This window comes from Hyla sarda, chromosome 2 (genome assembly GCF_029499605.1).
Source record: "Hyla sarda isolate aHylSar1 chromosome 2, aHylSar1.hap1, whole genome shotgun sequence".
In the NCBI taxonomy this organism is placed as follows: Eukaryota; Metazoa; Chordata; class Amphibia; order Anura; family Hylidae; genus Hyla; species Hyla sarda.
The window spans coordinates 156,251,544-156,267,674 of record NC_079190.1 but is presented as its reverse complement, the minus strand read 5'-3'; the positions used below and the strand labels follow the sequence as shown (position 1 = coordinate 156,267,674).

General features: G+C 40.3%; 1 protein-coding gene across 4 annotated transcripts in view; it reads left to right on the top strand.

Annotated features, from left to right (window-relative positions):
- The window catches only part of ABCC4 (ATP binding cassette subfamily C member 4), a 371,576-nt gene that overhangs the window by 225,533 nt on the left and 129,912 nt on the right, over nucleotides 1–16,131 (top strand). For all 4 annotated transcript variants that reach the window (XM_056555595.1, XM_056555592.1, XM_056555593.1 and 1 more), the window contains one exon: nucleotides 666–745. In XM_056555595.1, the coding sequence (XP_056411570.1) occupies nucleotides 666–745 (80 nt within the window). The remainder of the gene's footprint in view (nucleotides 1–665; nucleotides 746–16,131) is intronic.

The window sequence follows — 16,131 nt, the reverse complement described above, 5'->3', positions numbered from 1 at the left end:
GCTTTTCCTAGCAGCTCTGGCCACTTTACCATCTGCATTTCCTTGCAGAGCTAGGTGGCTTGAGTACTGATGTACTGGTAAAGACTTACAAGGGCATGTAGTGCTTCACCACCGCTGCTACCCATTTATTCTCATAATTGGTGGTGCCCCAGAGGTCGGACTATTACTGGTCCCATTGGTTAGCACTATTGCCATGCAGTGCTCCCTGTGTTTGTGTGAGTTTTCTCTGGCTACTCCGGTTCCTCCTACACTACAAAATGTACTGATAGGTTAATTTATATTGTAAGCCCCAATGCAAATAGAGACCAGTGTGAGTGATGACAAGCTCTGTATCGCACTGTGGAATATGTCATCGCTATTTAATTAAATTAATCTATTATTATAATAAAATAGTTTTGTGGAAACCCCTTAAAGGGAACCAATCATCAGGTTTTACCCTATATAACGGCAAAGCGTTGGTAATTAATTTAGAAACTGCTCCCTGCCATGCCCGTAAGTAGTCCCCTGGGCGGCGAGCTCCTTTCACCTAGTCCTGTGTCTTCGGCCAGCAGCAACACCCCTCCACTTGATTGATGGGCCGCATAATCGCTCTGCTCCGTCTGTTCAGTGGTTTAATGCTTGTCCATGTTAGTACATATACCTATGTTATTTTGTTTTTCTTTCAGGAAGGATTCTGAACCGCTTTTCCAAAGATATTGGTCATCTGGATGACTTGCTACCTTTTACGTTTTTGGACTTTATGCAGGTACTTAAAACTTGCTTACTTTAGGCTTTTTTTCAAACTTTTTTCAGAGAAAAAATACTACAGTATTTATGCAAATGTAGAATGCTGGTATTCACACACTATAAGGCAGGTAAGTGCACAATATGTCTATGCACACAATACCCCCCCCCCCCCCACACACACACACGTATGTAAGTATGTATGTGTGTGTATATATATATATATATATATATATATTTTATATATGTATGTGTGTGTGTATGTTTGTGTATGTATGTAACATCAGAAGACAAGACCTAAAAATGAACAAAGCTTAAAAAAAATAAATAAATAAATAAATAAGTGAAATTAGAGAAAGGCGAGACTAAAGGGGCAGGTGAAAGCTACTAAATACTTTTGGATAGGACATTCAGTGGTATATATTGGAGCCATATCTTTTCAAACTTTGGTTAACCAAGATTCAGGCTAATTTAGTATTATACTTTACCATCCATACAGTACGGAAGACAAATGGCCCTCACCGCTTTTTTTTTAAAGGAAATTGCTTTTTATTACATCATCACTGAAGATATACAGAGGTAAAGGCAGATGTGTTCACTAGATCGAGCCACAATTGTCTTGAGTTCCTCACTTCCTCTATGTGAGCCAGAGGAAGAGAGAAACAATTGTTGCTCGATCTAGTGAATGCACCTGCCTGTACCACTGTATGTCTTCGGTGAAGATGGAATAAAGAAGCATTTCATTTAACCCCTTAAGGACACAGCCCATTTCACCTCTAGGACGCAGCCCTTTTTTGCACATCTGACCACTGTCACTTTAAACATTAATAACTCTGGAATGCTTTTACTTATCAATCTGATTCCGAGATTGTTTTTTCGTGACATATTCTACTTTAACATAGTGGTAAATTTTTGTGGTAACTTGCATCCTTTCTTGGTGAAAAATCCCAAAATTTGATGAAAAAATTTAAAATTTAGCATTTTTCTAACTTTGAAGCTCTCTGCATGTAAGAAAAATAGATATTCCAAATATTTATTTTTTTGGATTCACATATACAATATGTCTACTTTATATTTTCATCATAAAATTGGCAAGTGTTTACTTTTGGAAGACACCAGAGGGCTTCAAAGTTCAGCAGCAATTTTACAATTTTTCACAAAATTTTCAAACTCTCTATTTTTCATGGACCAGTTCAGGTTTAAAGTGGATTTGAAGGGTCTTCATATTAGAAATACCCCATAAATGACCCCATTACAAAAACTGCACCCCCCAAAGTATTCAAAATGACATTCAGTAAGTGTTTTAACCCTTTAGGTGTTTCACAGGAAAAGCAGCAAAGTGAAGGAGAAAATTCAAAATCTTCATTTTTTACACTTGCATGTTCTTGTAGACCCAATTTTTGAATTTTTACAAGGGGTAAAAGGATAAAATTTATACTTTACTTTGTAGCCCAATTTCTCTCGAGTAAGCACATACCTCATATGTCTATGTAAATTGTTCGGCGGGCGCAGTAGAGGGCTCAGAAGCGAAGGAGCGACAAGGGGATTTTGGAAAGTACGTTTTTCTGAAATGTTTTTTTGGGGGCATGTTGCATTTAGGAAGCCCCTATGGTGCCAAAACAGCAAAAAAAAAAAAACATGGCATACCATTTTGGAAACTAGACCCCTTGGGGAACGTAACAAGGAATTAAGTGAGCCTTAATACCCCACAGGTGTTTCATGACTTTTGCATATGTAAAAAAAAAAAATTTCACTAAAATGTGTTTCCCCCCAAATTTCACATTTTTGCAAGGGTTAATAGCAGAAAATACCCCACAAAATTTGTAACCCCATCTCTTCTGAGTATGGAGGTACCCCATTAATTGACCTGAAGTGCATTACGGGCGAACTACAATGCTCAGAAGAGAAGGAGTCATATTTGGCTTTTTGAGAGCAAATTTTGCTCGTGGGGCATGTCGCATTTAGGAAGCCCCTATGGTGCCAGGACAGCAAAAAAAAAAACGACATGGCATACCATTTTGGAAACTAGACTCCTTGAGGAACGTAACAAGGGATAAAGTGAACCTTAATACCCCACAGGTGTTTCACGACTTTTGCATATGTAAAAAAAAATTTTTTTTTTTACCAAAAATGCTTGGTTTAGCAAAAATTTTACATTTTTAAAAAAGGTAATAGCAGAAAATACCCCCCAAAATTTGAAGCCCAATTTCTCCCGATTCAGAAAACACCCAATATGGGGATGAAAAGTGCTCTGCTGGCGCACTACAGGTCTCGGAAGAGAAGGAGTCACATTTGGCTTTTTGGAAGCAAATTTTGCTCTGGGGGCATGCCGCATTTAGGAAGCACCTATGGTGCCAGGACAGAAAAAAAAAAAAACACATGGCATACCATTTTGGAAACTAGACCCCTTGGGGAACGTAACAAGGGGTAAAGTGAACCTTAATACCCCACAGGTGTTTCACGACTTTTGCATATGTAAAAAAAAAAAAAAAATTTTTTTACACTAAAATGCTTGTTTTCCCCCAAATTTTACATTTTTACAAGGGATAATAGCAGAAAAAATACCCCCCAAAATTTGTAACCCCATCTCTTCTGAGTATGGAAATACCCAATAAGTGGACGTGAAGTGCACTGGGGGCGAACTACAATGCTCAGAAGAGAAGGAGCATCATTGAGCTTTTGGAGAGAGAATTTGGCCATGTGCATTTCCAAAGCCCCCCCGTGGTGCCAGAACAGTGGACCCCCCCACATGTGACCCCATTTTTAAAACTACACCCCTCACAGAAGGTAATAAGGGGTGCAGGGAGAATTTACACCACACTGGCATTTCACGGATCTTTGGAACAGTGGGCTGTGCAAATTAAAAATTTTATTTTTCATTTTCACAGACCCCTGTTTCAAAGATCTGTCAGACACCTGTGGGGTGTAAATGCTAACTGTACCCCGTGTGTATATGTAGTGTTTTACTCTTTATTTTATGTTAGTGTAGTGTTTTTAGGTTACATTCACACTGACGGCGGATTACACTGAGTCTCCCGCTAGGAGTTTGAGCTGCGGCTGCTGCAGCTCAAACTTGAAGCAGGGAACTCACTGTAATCCGCCGCCAGTGTGAATGTAACCTGTACATTCACATGGGAGGGGGGGGGGGGGCAAAACTACAACTCCCAGCATGCACTGACAGAACGTGCATGCTGGGAGTTGTAGTTTTGCAACAGCTGAAGGCACACTGGTTGGAAAATACTGAGTTAGGTAATAGAACCTATTACCTAACTCAGTATTTCCCAACCAGTGTGCCTCCAGCTGTTGCAGAACTACAACTCTCAGCATGTACTGATTGCCAAAGGGAATGCTGGGAGATGTAGTTATGCAACAGCTGGAGGCACGCAAGTACAACTCCCAGCATGCCGAGACAGCCATTTGCTGTTCCTGAATGCTGGGAGTTGTAGTTTTGCAAGATTTAGAGGGGTTCAGGCTAGAGATCACTGACAGTGGTCTCTAAACGGCGGCCCTTTCTGATGTTGCAAAACTACAAATCTCAGCATGCTAAGACAGCAAACTGCTGTCTGGGCATGCTGGGAGTTGTAGTTTTGTAATATCTGGAGGGCTACAGTTTAGAGACCACTGTCAGTGATCTCCAGCCTGAACCCCTCTAAATCTTGCAAAACTACAACTCCCAGCATGCCAACACATCAAACAGCTGTCAAGGCATGGTGGGAGTTGTAGTTTTGCAACATCTGGAGGGCGACAGTTTAGAGACCACTCTCTAAACTGTCGCCCTGCAGATGTTGCTAGGCAACAGACTCCCGGCCACGCGGCGTCATACTCACCTCCACCGCCGCCGTGATCACAGCCGCCGCCGGGTAAGTGACCGCCGCTGCCGCCGCCGCTACTACACGGTTCCCCCTGCTGTGCCCGGACACCGATGGGTGGGCATAGCGGAGGGGAACCGAACTTTAACCCCCCCCGCCCCCAGTCTGCTATTGGTCGGTCGATCAATAGCTGGGATAGGAGGGGAGGCAACCCTGGGCGCGATCGCGGCCCCGGCAGCTGCGGTGGGACTCCGGCTGTGATTGACAGCTGAGTCCCACCTGCGATCTCCTGCGCTGCCCGCGGCAGAGCAGGAGATCGCTTGGACGTATGCATACGTCCATTTGCGCGAACGTGTAATTCGCCTGGACGTATGCATACGTCCAATAGCGGGAAGGGGTTAAAAAGGTGGTGAGTGCCATTTGTCTTCTGTACTTTATGGATGGTGAAGTAAAAAATTCTATGTCTCTAAGGAGTGCGCACCCCACTTGTTGCTTAAAACCACTAAAGGTGACTGTGTCCTGTGAAGAGTCCCTTCAGAGCAGGCTGTAGCAAAATGCAGAAGCAGTGCCAGCCTTGTCTTGACTTAATAATTTAGTATTATAGGAGCATATGGAATGAAAGCAGTAACTTTTTGTGGGTATTACAGTAAAATCTCCCAATAGCGGACACTCACAGGGAAAAAAAAGTGTCCGCTATCGAGAGATGTCCCCCATTGGGAAAAAAAATGCCCAGTAATCTCTCTAATTGACCTAATACTGTACTGTACTAATTCCAGAGTGTAATTACCTATAAAACAAGATAAAAAGCAATATTACAGTAGAATCTCCCAGTGACGTTTAATCACCCCTTATCACTCCCCTGTACCATTTCATCTCCCCGTGCCATTTTTCCCCCTCTTGATCTCTCCAATGCCACTTATTTCTTCCCCCTTTTACTCTCTGCCATTTTATTCCCTCTTGTACCCTGTGCTACTTTGTCCCCCCTGTGCCAAATAATCCCCCCTTACCTCCTGTGCCACATCATTTCCCTTTGATACCCCCTTGTGCCATTTAATTCCTCCTTTATTACCCTCTGTACAAATTCATCACCCTCTCTTTACCACCCCCTGTTCCATTTCATTCCCATTTTATCCGCCTATGCAGTTTTAATCCCTCTAAGCCAAATCATCCCCCCCCCCCTTACACCTTGTGCCACATCACTTTTTTCCCTTCCCTTCTCCTCCTGTTGTTGTTCTTACCTGGCCAGCAGGCTCAGGGGCTCTATGCAGATTTTACATTCTCCTGATGTCCTCGGCACTGCACTTACTGAGAGCAACAGCGGTGGCTGCGGGCACTGTCGAGTGATGTCAGGAGCGTCACTTATCAGTGCCTGTAGTCGCCGCTGCTCACAGCCTCTCAGTGAGTGCAGCGCAGAAGACGCCAGGAGAATGTCAAACCTGCTGAAAGCCCCTGCACCTGAGCCTGTAGGCAAGCTAAGAAGAACAACAGGGGAGGAGGGAAGGGAAATATTATGTGGCGTGAGGGGAGGGGGGGGGGTTGTGATTTGACACAGGGGGGATAAAGGGGGAGGAAATCAGGAAGGGGGGTGGCCGAATGATGTGGCCGGTGGATGTACAGAAGCAGTAGACCACTGTTTAAAATCGTGTGTTTTAACTTTGGCGTTTTTGCAGGCGGTTTTTATTCTTTTTTTGGACTTTGACAATCCAAAAAAGTGATGGAGATACCTTTTTTAAATAAAATTTCGTAGGGTACCATTTAAAAAGATATAGTAGTGAAGGGAAAAAATTGTATATAACGAAATGTATTTTTTTTTATAACAACATTTTTATTAATTATTAAACAGGGATCAATTTATGTGGGCGGACGGGGACCTAAAAATGTAGCCGACAATAATAAAAATGTAGTATGTGTTTTTCACTTTTTTTCTTTTTACATTTTTTAGGTAGTACTACTACGCCCAGCATGGAACACACTGTTCCATGATGGGAGTAGTAGTACCTGTACTAATTGACAGATCGCCCAGTGTGATCCTCCTGTATAATGTATAGATGCGGCCAGCCTCTCTTCTATGGTCCCTGCACTGCCGTATATATACACCTATTCATATTTCCCACAGAGAGCTGTGATTGGCCAGATGGTTCCAGCCAATCACAGCTCTCTGTGAGAAATAGTTATATGTGTATATATACAGCAGTGCAGGGACCATAGAAGAGCGGCTGGCCGGATCTATACATTATTCCAGGAGGATCACAGCGGGTGTCAGGAGTGACATCCACTGTGATCATTCCTTAACTGCAGGTACTTCTACTCCAACATGGAACACACTCTGCTCCATGCTGGGAGCTGTAGTACCTGCATTAATAGACAGATCACAGGAGGTGTCAGACGTTACACTCGCTGCGATCTGTCTATTAATGCAGGTACTACAGCTCCCAGCATGGAGCAGAATATGCTCCATGTTGGGAGTAGTAGTACCTGCAGATAAGAAAATATCACAGCGGGTATCACTACTGACACCTGCTGCGATCGTCCTGTCTATTGCAGAGATGGAGCGGCTTTCTCCTGCGCTTGCATCTCTGCACTATACTCTGGCCGGCCACTCACTAATTCATATTTCCCTCAGAGCAGGGATTGGCTGCAACCATCCGGCCAATCACCACTCTGGGTGGAAAATATGAATGAGTGATTTTCTATTCACATCACTGGCCGGAGTACAGAGCAGAGATGCAAGCGCTGCATAGAGCCGCTCCGCATCTCTGCTATATTATGGACGATCAGATCGGGTGTCAGGACTGACACCCGGGGCGATATGTCTATTAGTACGGGTACTGCTACTCCCATCATGAGACAGTGTGTTCCATGCTGGGAGTAGTAGTACTACCTAAAAAAAAAAATGTAGAAAAAAAGTGAAACACACACACTTTATTAACAATTTATTAAAATGTTGTTATAAAATATATAAATTTCCATCACTAATGAATCCTTTTTTTTTTTTTTTTTTTTCTTGGGTAGGTACCCAACAAATTTTGGGTACCAAAAAAAACTGCCAAGGTGCAATTTCCACACAAATGAAGAAACGCCAGAAGAAATGCCGGACGCACGACATTGCACTGGCCTTTTTTCAGGTGTTTTTTTCAACACAAAAAATGCAGGACAAAAAAACAAGTAGAAACTTAGCCTTAGACCGCAGTGTTAGAAGTCTCATTATGTGAAAGCTGCAGTCAGATTCACTTTATTGTCAGTGTGAACAAAGCTTGATAATCTTCATATTATATTTCATCCAATGCCAAAACCAATGAGTTTGTGCAGCACTAGCGGTACTAGCCTATGTAAAGTGCATATTATTGATTTAACCCTTTTGAGCCTGTTTATTTTAGTATTGTAGTATAGTATGCTTTTTTTTTTTTAATTGCTTGAACTAGATAAGGGGTTTTAAAACACATGTTATAATACTATGCAGAAGGACTGTCTGAGCAATACTGTACAATTGTGTGCACAGACATGTTTCTGGCCCAAGGACAGAGTTATCTGCCAATGCCTGTGCTTTGCAGACAGTAAAAATGCCAAGTTTCTGTCATAGTAGTGCTGATATTCTTGAAAAGAAGTGCTTTCTTTATTACAGTCTTTGTCTTTAGATGATCGACTTTAGCTTACATCCTATGTACCCCCTACTATCACTGTAATATAGGTAATTCATTGATGGTAGATAGATAGAGATAGATAGATATTATGTATTTTTAGGGGTGGGTCTTAAAAGGAACAAAGAAAAAATTGAAGTGAAATCTGACTGTTAGGAGTGGTCATAATACCTCTCAGGGTAGATTGTAATAGTTACTTCTCCTTCTCTATCACTTTGCTTTCTGTTGGATTGCCTTGCAGCGGTCTGGCAAGCAAAGAATTGTATTATGAAATGTCAGAGCCTTGTAGAAACAATCCGCTCTCACGGAATGATAACAAAGATTAAGCAAATTCTAAATGTGTGTTGGCTTTGCAAAGCCCATGTTTACTGCACCTATTGAACAAAACCAGGAGTGGTTATTTGTAAAGAAAGAACAGATTAGCCGTAATAAGGTAAAAATAATGATGTCTTAATAAGAATAAAAGAAAAAACTGTAACTCAAGATAATAATCTCCAAAGACACAAAAGATTTACGTGCCAAGAAGATTGTAAGAGATCAAAGGTATTACAATATAATGCTATTGGCTACTGCTCCAGTTCCAACTTTTATGCATACAGCATATGTATTATTAACCTGTACAACTAGATTTTTTAACAATTAGAATGTAAATACCTGTGCACTGTAAGCTTGTAAATACAGCCCTTGATCGTGATTGCTGTTAACTCCTTTTACCTTGCCTGTAGTCATGGCAGAACTGTGCTGTCAAGTCATATTACTGTGGCAGTGAAAGGGTTACAGCGAGTGTACATGGGGTTGGGCCCTGTGTGCGTGCAGTAAATCCATTGCTAATTACGCCTTCTAAGGAGTGATAGGTTTCAAAGGTGTTATGGTTTAAGAACTAAATAGGTGGGGAGGACGTTCATTTATTACACTAGCAATTTAATAAAGCCTATAAATCACATATCACTCTTCTGAGGACACTGTCTTCTCACGCTTCTCACTCATCTTTGCTTTAGTTACAATTAAGACGTAAAACATATATGGGCTGGACTTTAGCCCTGTGTCATATTGTAGTATTCTAGTATTCCTTTATGTACGGTATTGTTAAGCACACCTGAACTAAGCACATTCTACCTTCATCTGATATTCTTTCTTTGTTTTTTTTTTACAAAAGCCAACATGTTTTGTGCCAAATAGCTTTTGATATTTTGCCCCTTAACGACGCAGGACGTATATTTACGTCCTGCGTCGGCTCCCGTTATGTGAAGCGCACACAGGTGCTGAGCGCGCTTCATACCCAGCAGGTACCGGTTGCTATCAGCAACCAGGACCCATGACTAATACCGGTCATCGACGATCGGGCTGATATCCGCTATTAACCCTTTAGACACCGTGATCAAAGTTGATCGTGGCATCTAAAATGGCAGAAAACTGTTGCCGGTTAGCTCAGTGGTCTGTTCGGGACCGCAGCGATGAAATCGCTGTGTCCTGAACAACTGAGAGGACAACGGGAGGCTTCTTACCTTGCCTCCTCCCGTCTGATCGTTTCTTTGCTGCTCCATGCCTGAGATCCAGGCAGGAGAAGCAGAACACCAATAACACTGATCAGTGCTATGCTATATGCTATGGCATAGCATTGAACATTGTATGCAATCCAAGGATAATTGTAAATAAAAAAAAAAGGAAATGTGATTTAACCTCTTCAGTAATAAAAGTTTGAATTACCCCCCTTTTCCAATTAAAAAAATATGTAATCAAAAATAAACACGTGTTATCGCCGCGTGCGTAAATGTCCTAACTATAAAAATATAATGTTAATTAAACCACCTTGGCCAATGGCATACACGTAAAAAAATTCCAAAGTCGGGAATTTGCATATTTTTCATCACTTTGTATACCCTAAAAAAATGTATAAAAAGCGATCAAAAAGTTCCATCAAAACAAAAGTGGTACAGATAAAAACTTCAATTCCTGATGCAAAAAATTAGCCCTCATATATCCCTGTATATGGAAAAATAAAAAAGTAATAGGGGTTAGATGATGACAATTTTACACGTACTAATTTTGGTGCATGTATTTATAATTTTTTTTTTTAAAGTAGTAAAATTAAATAAAAACTAAATAAATTTGGTTTCCTTGTAACCATATGGAACTACAGAATAAACATATGGTGGTCAATTTTACCGAAAAGTGCACTGCATAGACTTGGAAGTCCCCAAAAGTTAGAAAATGTTTTTTTTTTTTCAATTTTGCCCCACAAATATTTTTTTTCTTGTTTTGCGGTAAATTATGTGGAAAATGATTGATGTCAATGCAAAGTACAATTGGTGGTGCAAACAATAAGCCCTCATGTGGGTCTGTAGGTGGATTTGTCCAAGCTGAAAAACGGAGAAGTCCAGTAAGGGTGGGCTAGCACTTCTCTGTGCTCTCTTCTGGCTGATAGGACTGGAGAGAGCACAGAGGAGTTCTATCAGACTGGAGAGAGCACAGAGGAGTTCTATCAGACAGGAGAGAGCACAGAGGAGTCCTATCAGACAGAAGAGAGCACAGAGGAATACTATCACACAGGAGAGACTACAGAGGAGTACTATCAGACAGGACAGAGCACAGAGGAGTGGTTTCAGACAGGAGAGAGCACAGAAGAGTACTATCTAAAACAATAAAACAACAAAGAGCAAGAAAAAACAACTTTTCTGGCAGTGTGTTTTATGTAAATTTTTAAGGTGTTCATTGTGGAGCAAAAATTACACAATAAATTTGCTGTTGCAGCGGAACCCCTGATATCAGGCTTACCTCCTCTATAGTAATCACGCAGGCGCAGCACATATGTCCACAAGATCACCATGATGTACTCTTACGGCATGGTGTATTATTAGGCTCCCTTTCATGAGTAAATAGTGCACCATGGGGCAGGAAGGTGTTAAATGGAATACAGGGGTGTGGAAATGTAATAAAAAGCTAATTGTCCATGGGACTAAAACAGAGCAAAATCTAATTGTCCCTCATGACGATCCACTTGTCCGGGACAATTTTCGCTTTTACACTCTCGTTTTTTCATCCTCGCCCTATAATATTCATTACTACCTACTATAATGATACCTTTTAATTTTTCAATAACATATGCTCCGAACGAAAAAAAAAAAAAAAAAATATATATATATATATCAGTGAAGTGAAATTGAAATATTAAAAGATAATTTAGCAAATTTTGTGGTTTTCTTTTCTACACCATTTACCTTGTGGTTGAGCTAACATGTTATTTTGATACTTTAGACCGCCTGATTACAGCAATACCAAATTTGTATAGTTCGTCATGTTTTACAAATTTTCAAAAAATTCTGAACTTTTTCATATTTTTTTAATTGCCATTTTTTGACCCCTGTAGCTTTAAAAAAAAAAAAATTATATTTTTTTGCATACCAGGTTGTATGAGGGCTAATATTTTGCGCCATAATCTGATTTTTGTATCAGTACCATTTTAGTATTGATCTGACTTTTTAATTCCTTTTAAACTTTTTTTTCTAGGATATTATAAAAATTGCAATTCTGTGGTTTTGGTATAATTTTTTTTTTTTTTTTACATTGACGTCATTTGCCGTATGGGATACATAATGTTATATTTTAATAGTTCGTACAATTACGCACGCAGCGATACTAAATGTTTATTATTATGTTTACATGTTTTTACATAGGAAAATGGGTGATTCGAACTTTTAACATGGAAGGGGTTATTGTGTTTCTTTTAAACTTTTATTAAAACTTTTTTTAGTTTTTTTTACACTTTTACACTTTATTATTTTATGCAACTTAATAAAGAAATGTATGATTTATATGAATTGGTGAAATTACTCCTTTTTCTCTTGTGTGTATATACAGTGTGGTTTTTGGGAGATCATAGAGCACATAATATATTTGGGTCAGTTCTATTGATTATTTCACCTAATGGTGGTTATCCACTAACATTATTATTAGACCCACAATCGAATACAGGTTTTTAGTCTTTTAGGAGGAATCATTAGATTCCTTATACAGATCAATAGAGTTCTATTGAACTCCATTGATCTGTGTGCTCTGCGATCCATTGATAGAGCCTAGTCCAGCCAGGCTCTATCAATGACAGAACCACGGCACAGCAGGGAACAGAGGTAAGTGCTCTGGCTACCTCTATCGTGGATTGCCCCCCTAGCCCACCAGGGAGCATTCACATATCCCTTTAGACTCCGCTGTCAGCTTTGACGGCTGCGATCTAAAGGGTTAATAGCCAGCCGCATGCTGATCGCCGCATGCTGGCTTTTAGTGGCGGCCCCCGCTACTGAAATCAGCCGGGGGCTGCAGAGTATGGAGCGGGCAGGAATCGGGAGCCCACTCCATACAGACTGCTGAGCGCCTCCATGCTTGTCAGGTCCAGCCCTGCTTGCCTGAAGCAGGACTAAGGGCCGGAAAAATTCACCTGCCCAGCGTCCGTAACTACATGTCCTGGGTGTCGGGCGGTAGGAATTCTACATCCCTGGAATATGTTGTCCTCAAACAAATAACATGTAATACTGTATCTATTTTTTACCTATTTCATGTAATTATTCAAGTAAAACTATTTAAGTGGTCACTGCCCTTTCAACAAACATTTGCATAAATAAATAGTAAGAAACTTTGTCAAATATCTCTTTATAGAAACATATGCCTCTTTCTCCCCTTATCAGACTCCTTTTCTGCTCCCCCCTTATTTAACTGATTATTTTCTCCATCTTGTCTATGTTCAGAGGTGGGAGTGGCTGGAGAGAGATAGGCAGAGAAAGAGGCTGCAAGGAGAGTACCTCAGCCTAGTGTGAGTATTATCTCACTTCAGGGATTGTTTTGCCCTTGGACAGTTCATACCAAACAAAATGTTATATACCGTATTTATCGTGGTATACCACGCACCGGCCTATAACACGCACCCTCATTTTACCAAGGATATTTGGGTAAAAACAGTTTTTTACCCAAATATCCATGGTAAAATGAGGGTGCGTGTGTGCGCGTGTATACCCCGATACACCCCTAGGAAAGGCAGGGGGAGAGAGGCCGTCGCTGCCCGCTTCTCTCCCCGTGCCTTTCCTGGGGTCTAGAGCCCTGCTGCCGGCCCTTCTCTCCCCCTGGCTATCGGCACCGCTGCCCGTTCTGTCCCCCTAACTATCGGTGCCGCTGCCCGTTCTGTCCCCCTAACTATCGGTGCCGGAGCCCCATTGCCGGCGCCGATAGCCAGGGGAGACGGCCTCTCTCCCCCTGCCTTCCCTGGGGGTGTATCGGCGTATAACACGTACATAGACTAGGCTAAAAATTTTAGCCTAAAAAGTGCGTGTTATACGCCGATAAATACGGTAATTATATATTTTTTTAAACATTTTCACTTCATTAACCTCTTAAGGACTCAGCCTATTTTCACCTTAAGGACTCAAAACAATCTTTGTATTTGCACTTCAGTTTTTTCTCCTCATTTTCTAAAAATCATAACATGTTCAATTTTGCACCTACAGACCCATATACGGGCTTTATATTTTATGTCACCAATTATACTTTGTAATGACATTACTTACTTAATAACATAATCTGCGGTGAAACAAAAATAAAATATTTGTGGGGTGAAATGAAAAAAACAAAAAAAAAACGCCATTTTGCTACTTTTTAGTGCTTCCGTTTCTGCGCAATGCACTTTTCGGTAAAAGTGACACATTAACTTTATTTTCTAGGTCCATACGGTTACAAGGATACCCAATTTATGTAGGTTTTATTTATTTTACTACTTAAAAAATATATATTTTTATTATAATTAACTACATGCACCAAAATTGTTATGTTTAAAATTGTCATCTTCTGACCCCTATAACTTATTTATTTTTCCTGCCTTTGGGGCTATATGAGGGCTTTTTTTTTGCGCTGTGATCTGTAATTTTTATTGGTACCATTGTTGTTTGCTTTTTTTCATATTTTTATGGTATGTGAAGTGACCAAAAATTCACAATATTGGACTCTGGTATTTACGTGTATGCCATCGACTGTGGGGTTTAGCTAACCTTATATTTTAATAGTTCGGACATGAGTTTTTTTTTTTTTTTAATGACATTATTTTATAAAAAAAAAATAGGAATTCAAACTTTTATTGGGGGGGGGGCTTATTTACATTTATTTTCTTCTTTTTTTTTTTTTTTAACCCCTTTTTACTTATTTTTTTTATTTTTTTTGGCCCCTTAGGAGGCTATACCATACAATCTTTTGATTGCATACACTGTTCAGTGTATCAGTGTTACCGGTGCTCTGCTAGTAATCCAGGGACTTGAAGGCTGAACCTTTGATAAAGATTGAACTTTCATTAAAATAATGACCTAAAAGGTACATCAAAATCCACACAGAATTGATGGTGGAAACAAAATAGAAATTGAAGTATAGCTGCAAGCTGCACAGCTGGTTTATAGCACACAATTGCTTTGATCCCTGATGGTGTAGAAGATGATTGTGGACATGTATGCTAATTTTCGCACTGTTCTGACCAGTAATTTTAGAAAACTATGTTTGCAGAATATTACGCATTCCAATATGGCCGCCAAGTATGGTGAGCACTTGAGAAAAGTATGTTCGCAGAATATTATGCAATCCAATATGGCCGTCAAACCATGTGATTAAATGTGGTCCAGAAAGTCATGACGAACATGTGTGATAATTTTCGCACACGGTTCTGACCAGTAATTTTAAAGAAAACTTTGTTTGCAGAATATTGCGCAATCCAATATGGTCACCAAATCTGGTGGTTAACCCCTTCAGGACGGAGCCCATTTTGGCCTTAAAGACCGGAGCGTTTTTTGCACATCTGACCACTGTCACTTTAAACATTAATAACTCTGGAATGCTTTTAGTTATCATTCTGATTCCGAGATTGTTTTTTCGTGACATATTCTACTTTAACACAGTGGTAAAATTTTGTCGTTACTTGCATCCTTTCTTGGTGAAAAATCCGTAAATTTGATGAAAAATTTGAAAATTTTGCATTTTTCTAACTTTGAAGCTCTCTGCTTGTAAGGAAAATGGATATTACGAATACATTTTTTTTGGTTCACATAAACAATATGTCTAAACAATATGTCTACTTTATAATGACCCCATTATAAAAACTGCACCCCCCAAAGTATTCAAAATGACATTCAGTCAGCGTTTTAACCCTTTAGGTGTTTCACACGAATAGCAGCAAAGTGAAGGAGAAAATTCACAATCTTCATTTTTTACACTCGCATGTTCTTGTAGACCCAATTTTTGAATTTTTACAAGGGGTAAAAGGACAAAATTTTTACTTGTATTTGTAGCCCAATTTCTCTCGAGTAAGGACATACCTCATATGTCTATGTAAAGTGTTCGGCGGGCGCAGTAGAGGGCTCAGAAGCGAAGGAGCGACAAGGGGATTTTGGAGAGTACGTTTTTCTGAAATGGTTTTTGGGGGGCATGTTACCTTTAGGAAGCCCTTATGGTGCCAGAACAGCAAAAAAAAAAAAAACACATGGCATACCATTTTGGAAACTAGACCCCTCGGGGAATGTAACATGGGATAAAGTGAACCTTAATACCCCACAGGTGTTTCACGACTTTTGCAAATGTAAAAAAAAAAAAAATTTTTACCTAAAATGCTTGTTTTCCCAAAAAATTTTTATTTTTAAAAAGGGTAATAGCAGAAAATACCCCTAAAAATTTGAAGCCCAATTTCTCCCGATTCAGAAAACACCCCATATGGGGGTGAAAAGTGCTCTGCTGGTGCACTACAGGTCTCAGAAGAGAAGGAGTCACATTTGGCTTTTTGAACGCAAATTTTGCTCTGGGGGCATGCCGCATTTAGGAAGCCCCTATGGTGCCAGGACAGCAAAAAAAAACCCACATGGCATACCATTTTGGAAACAAGACCCCTCGGGGAACGTAACAAGGGGTTAAGTGAACCTTTATACCCCACAGGTGTTTCACGACTT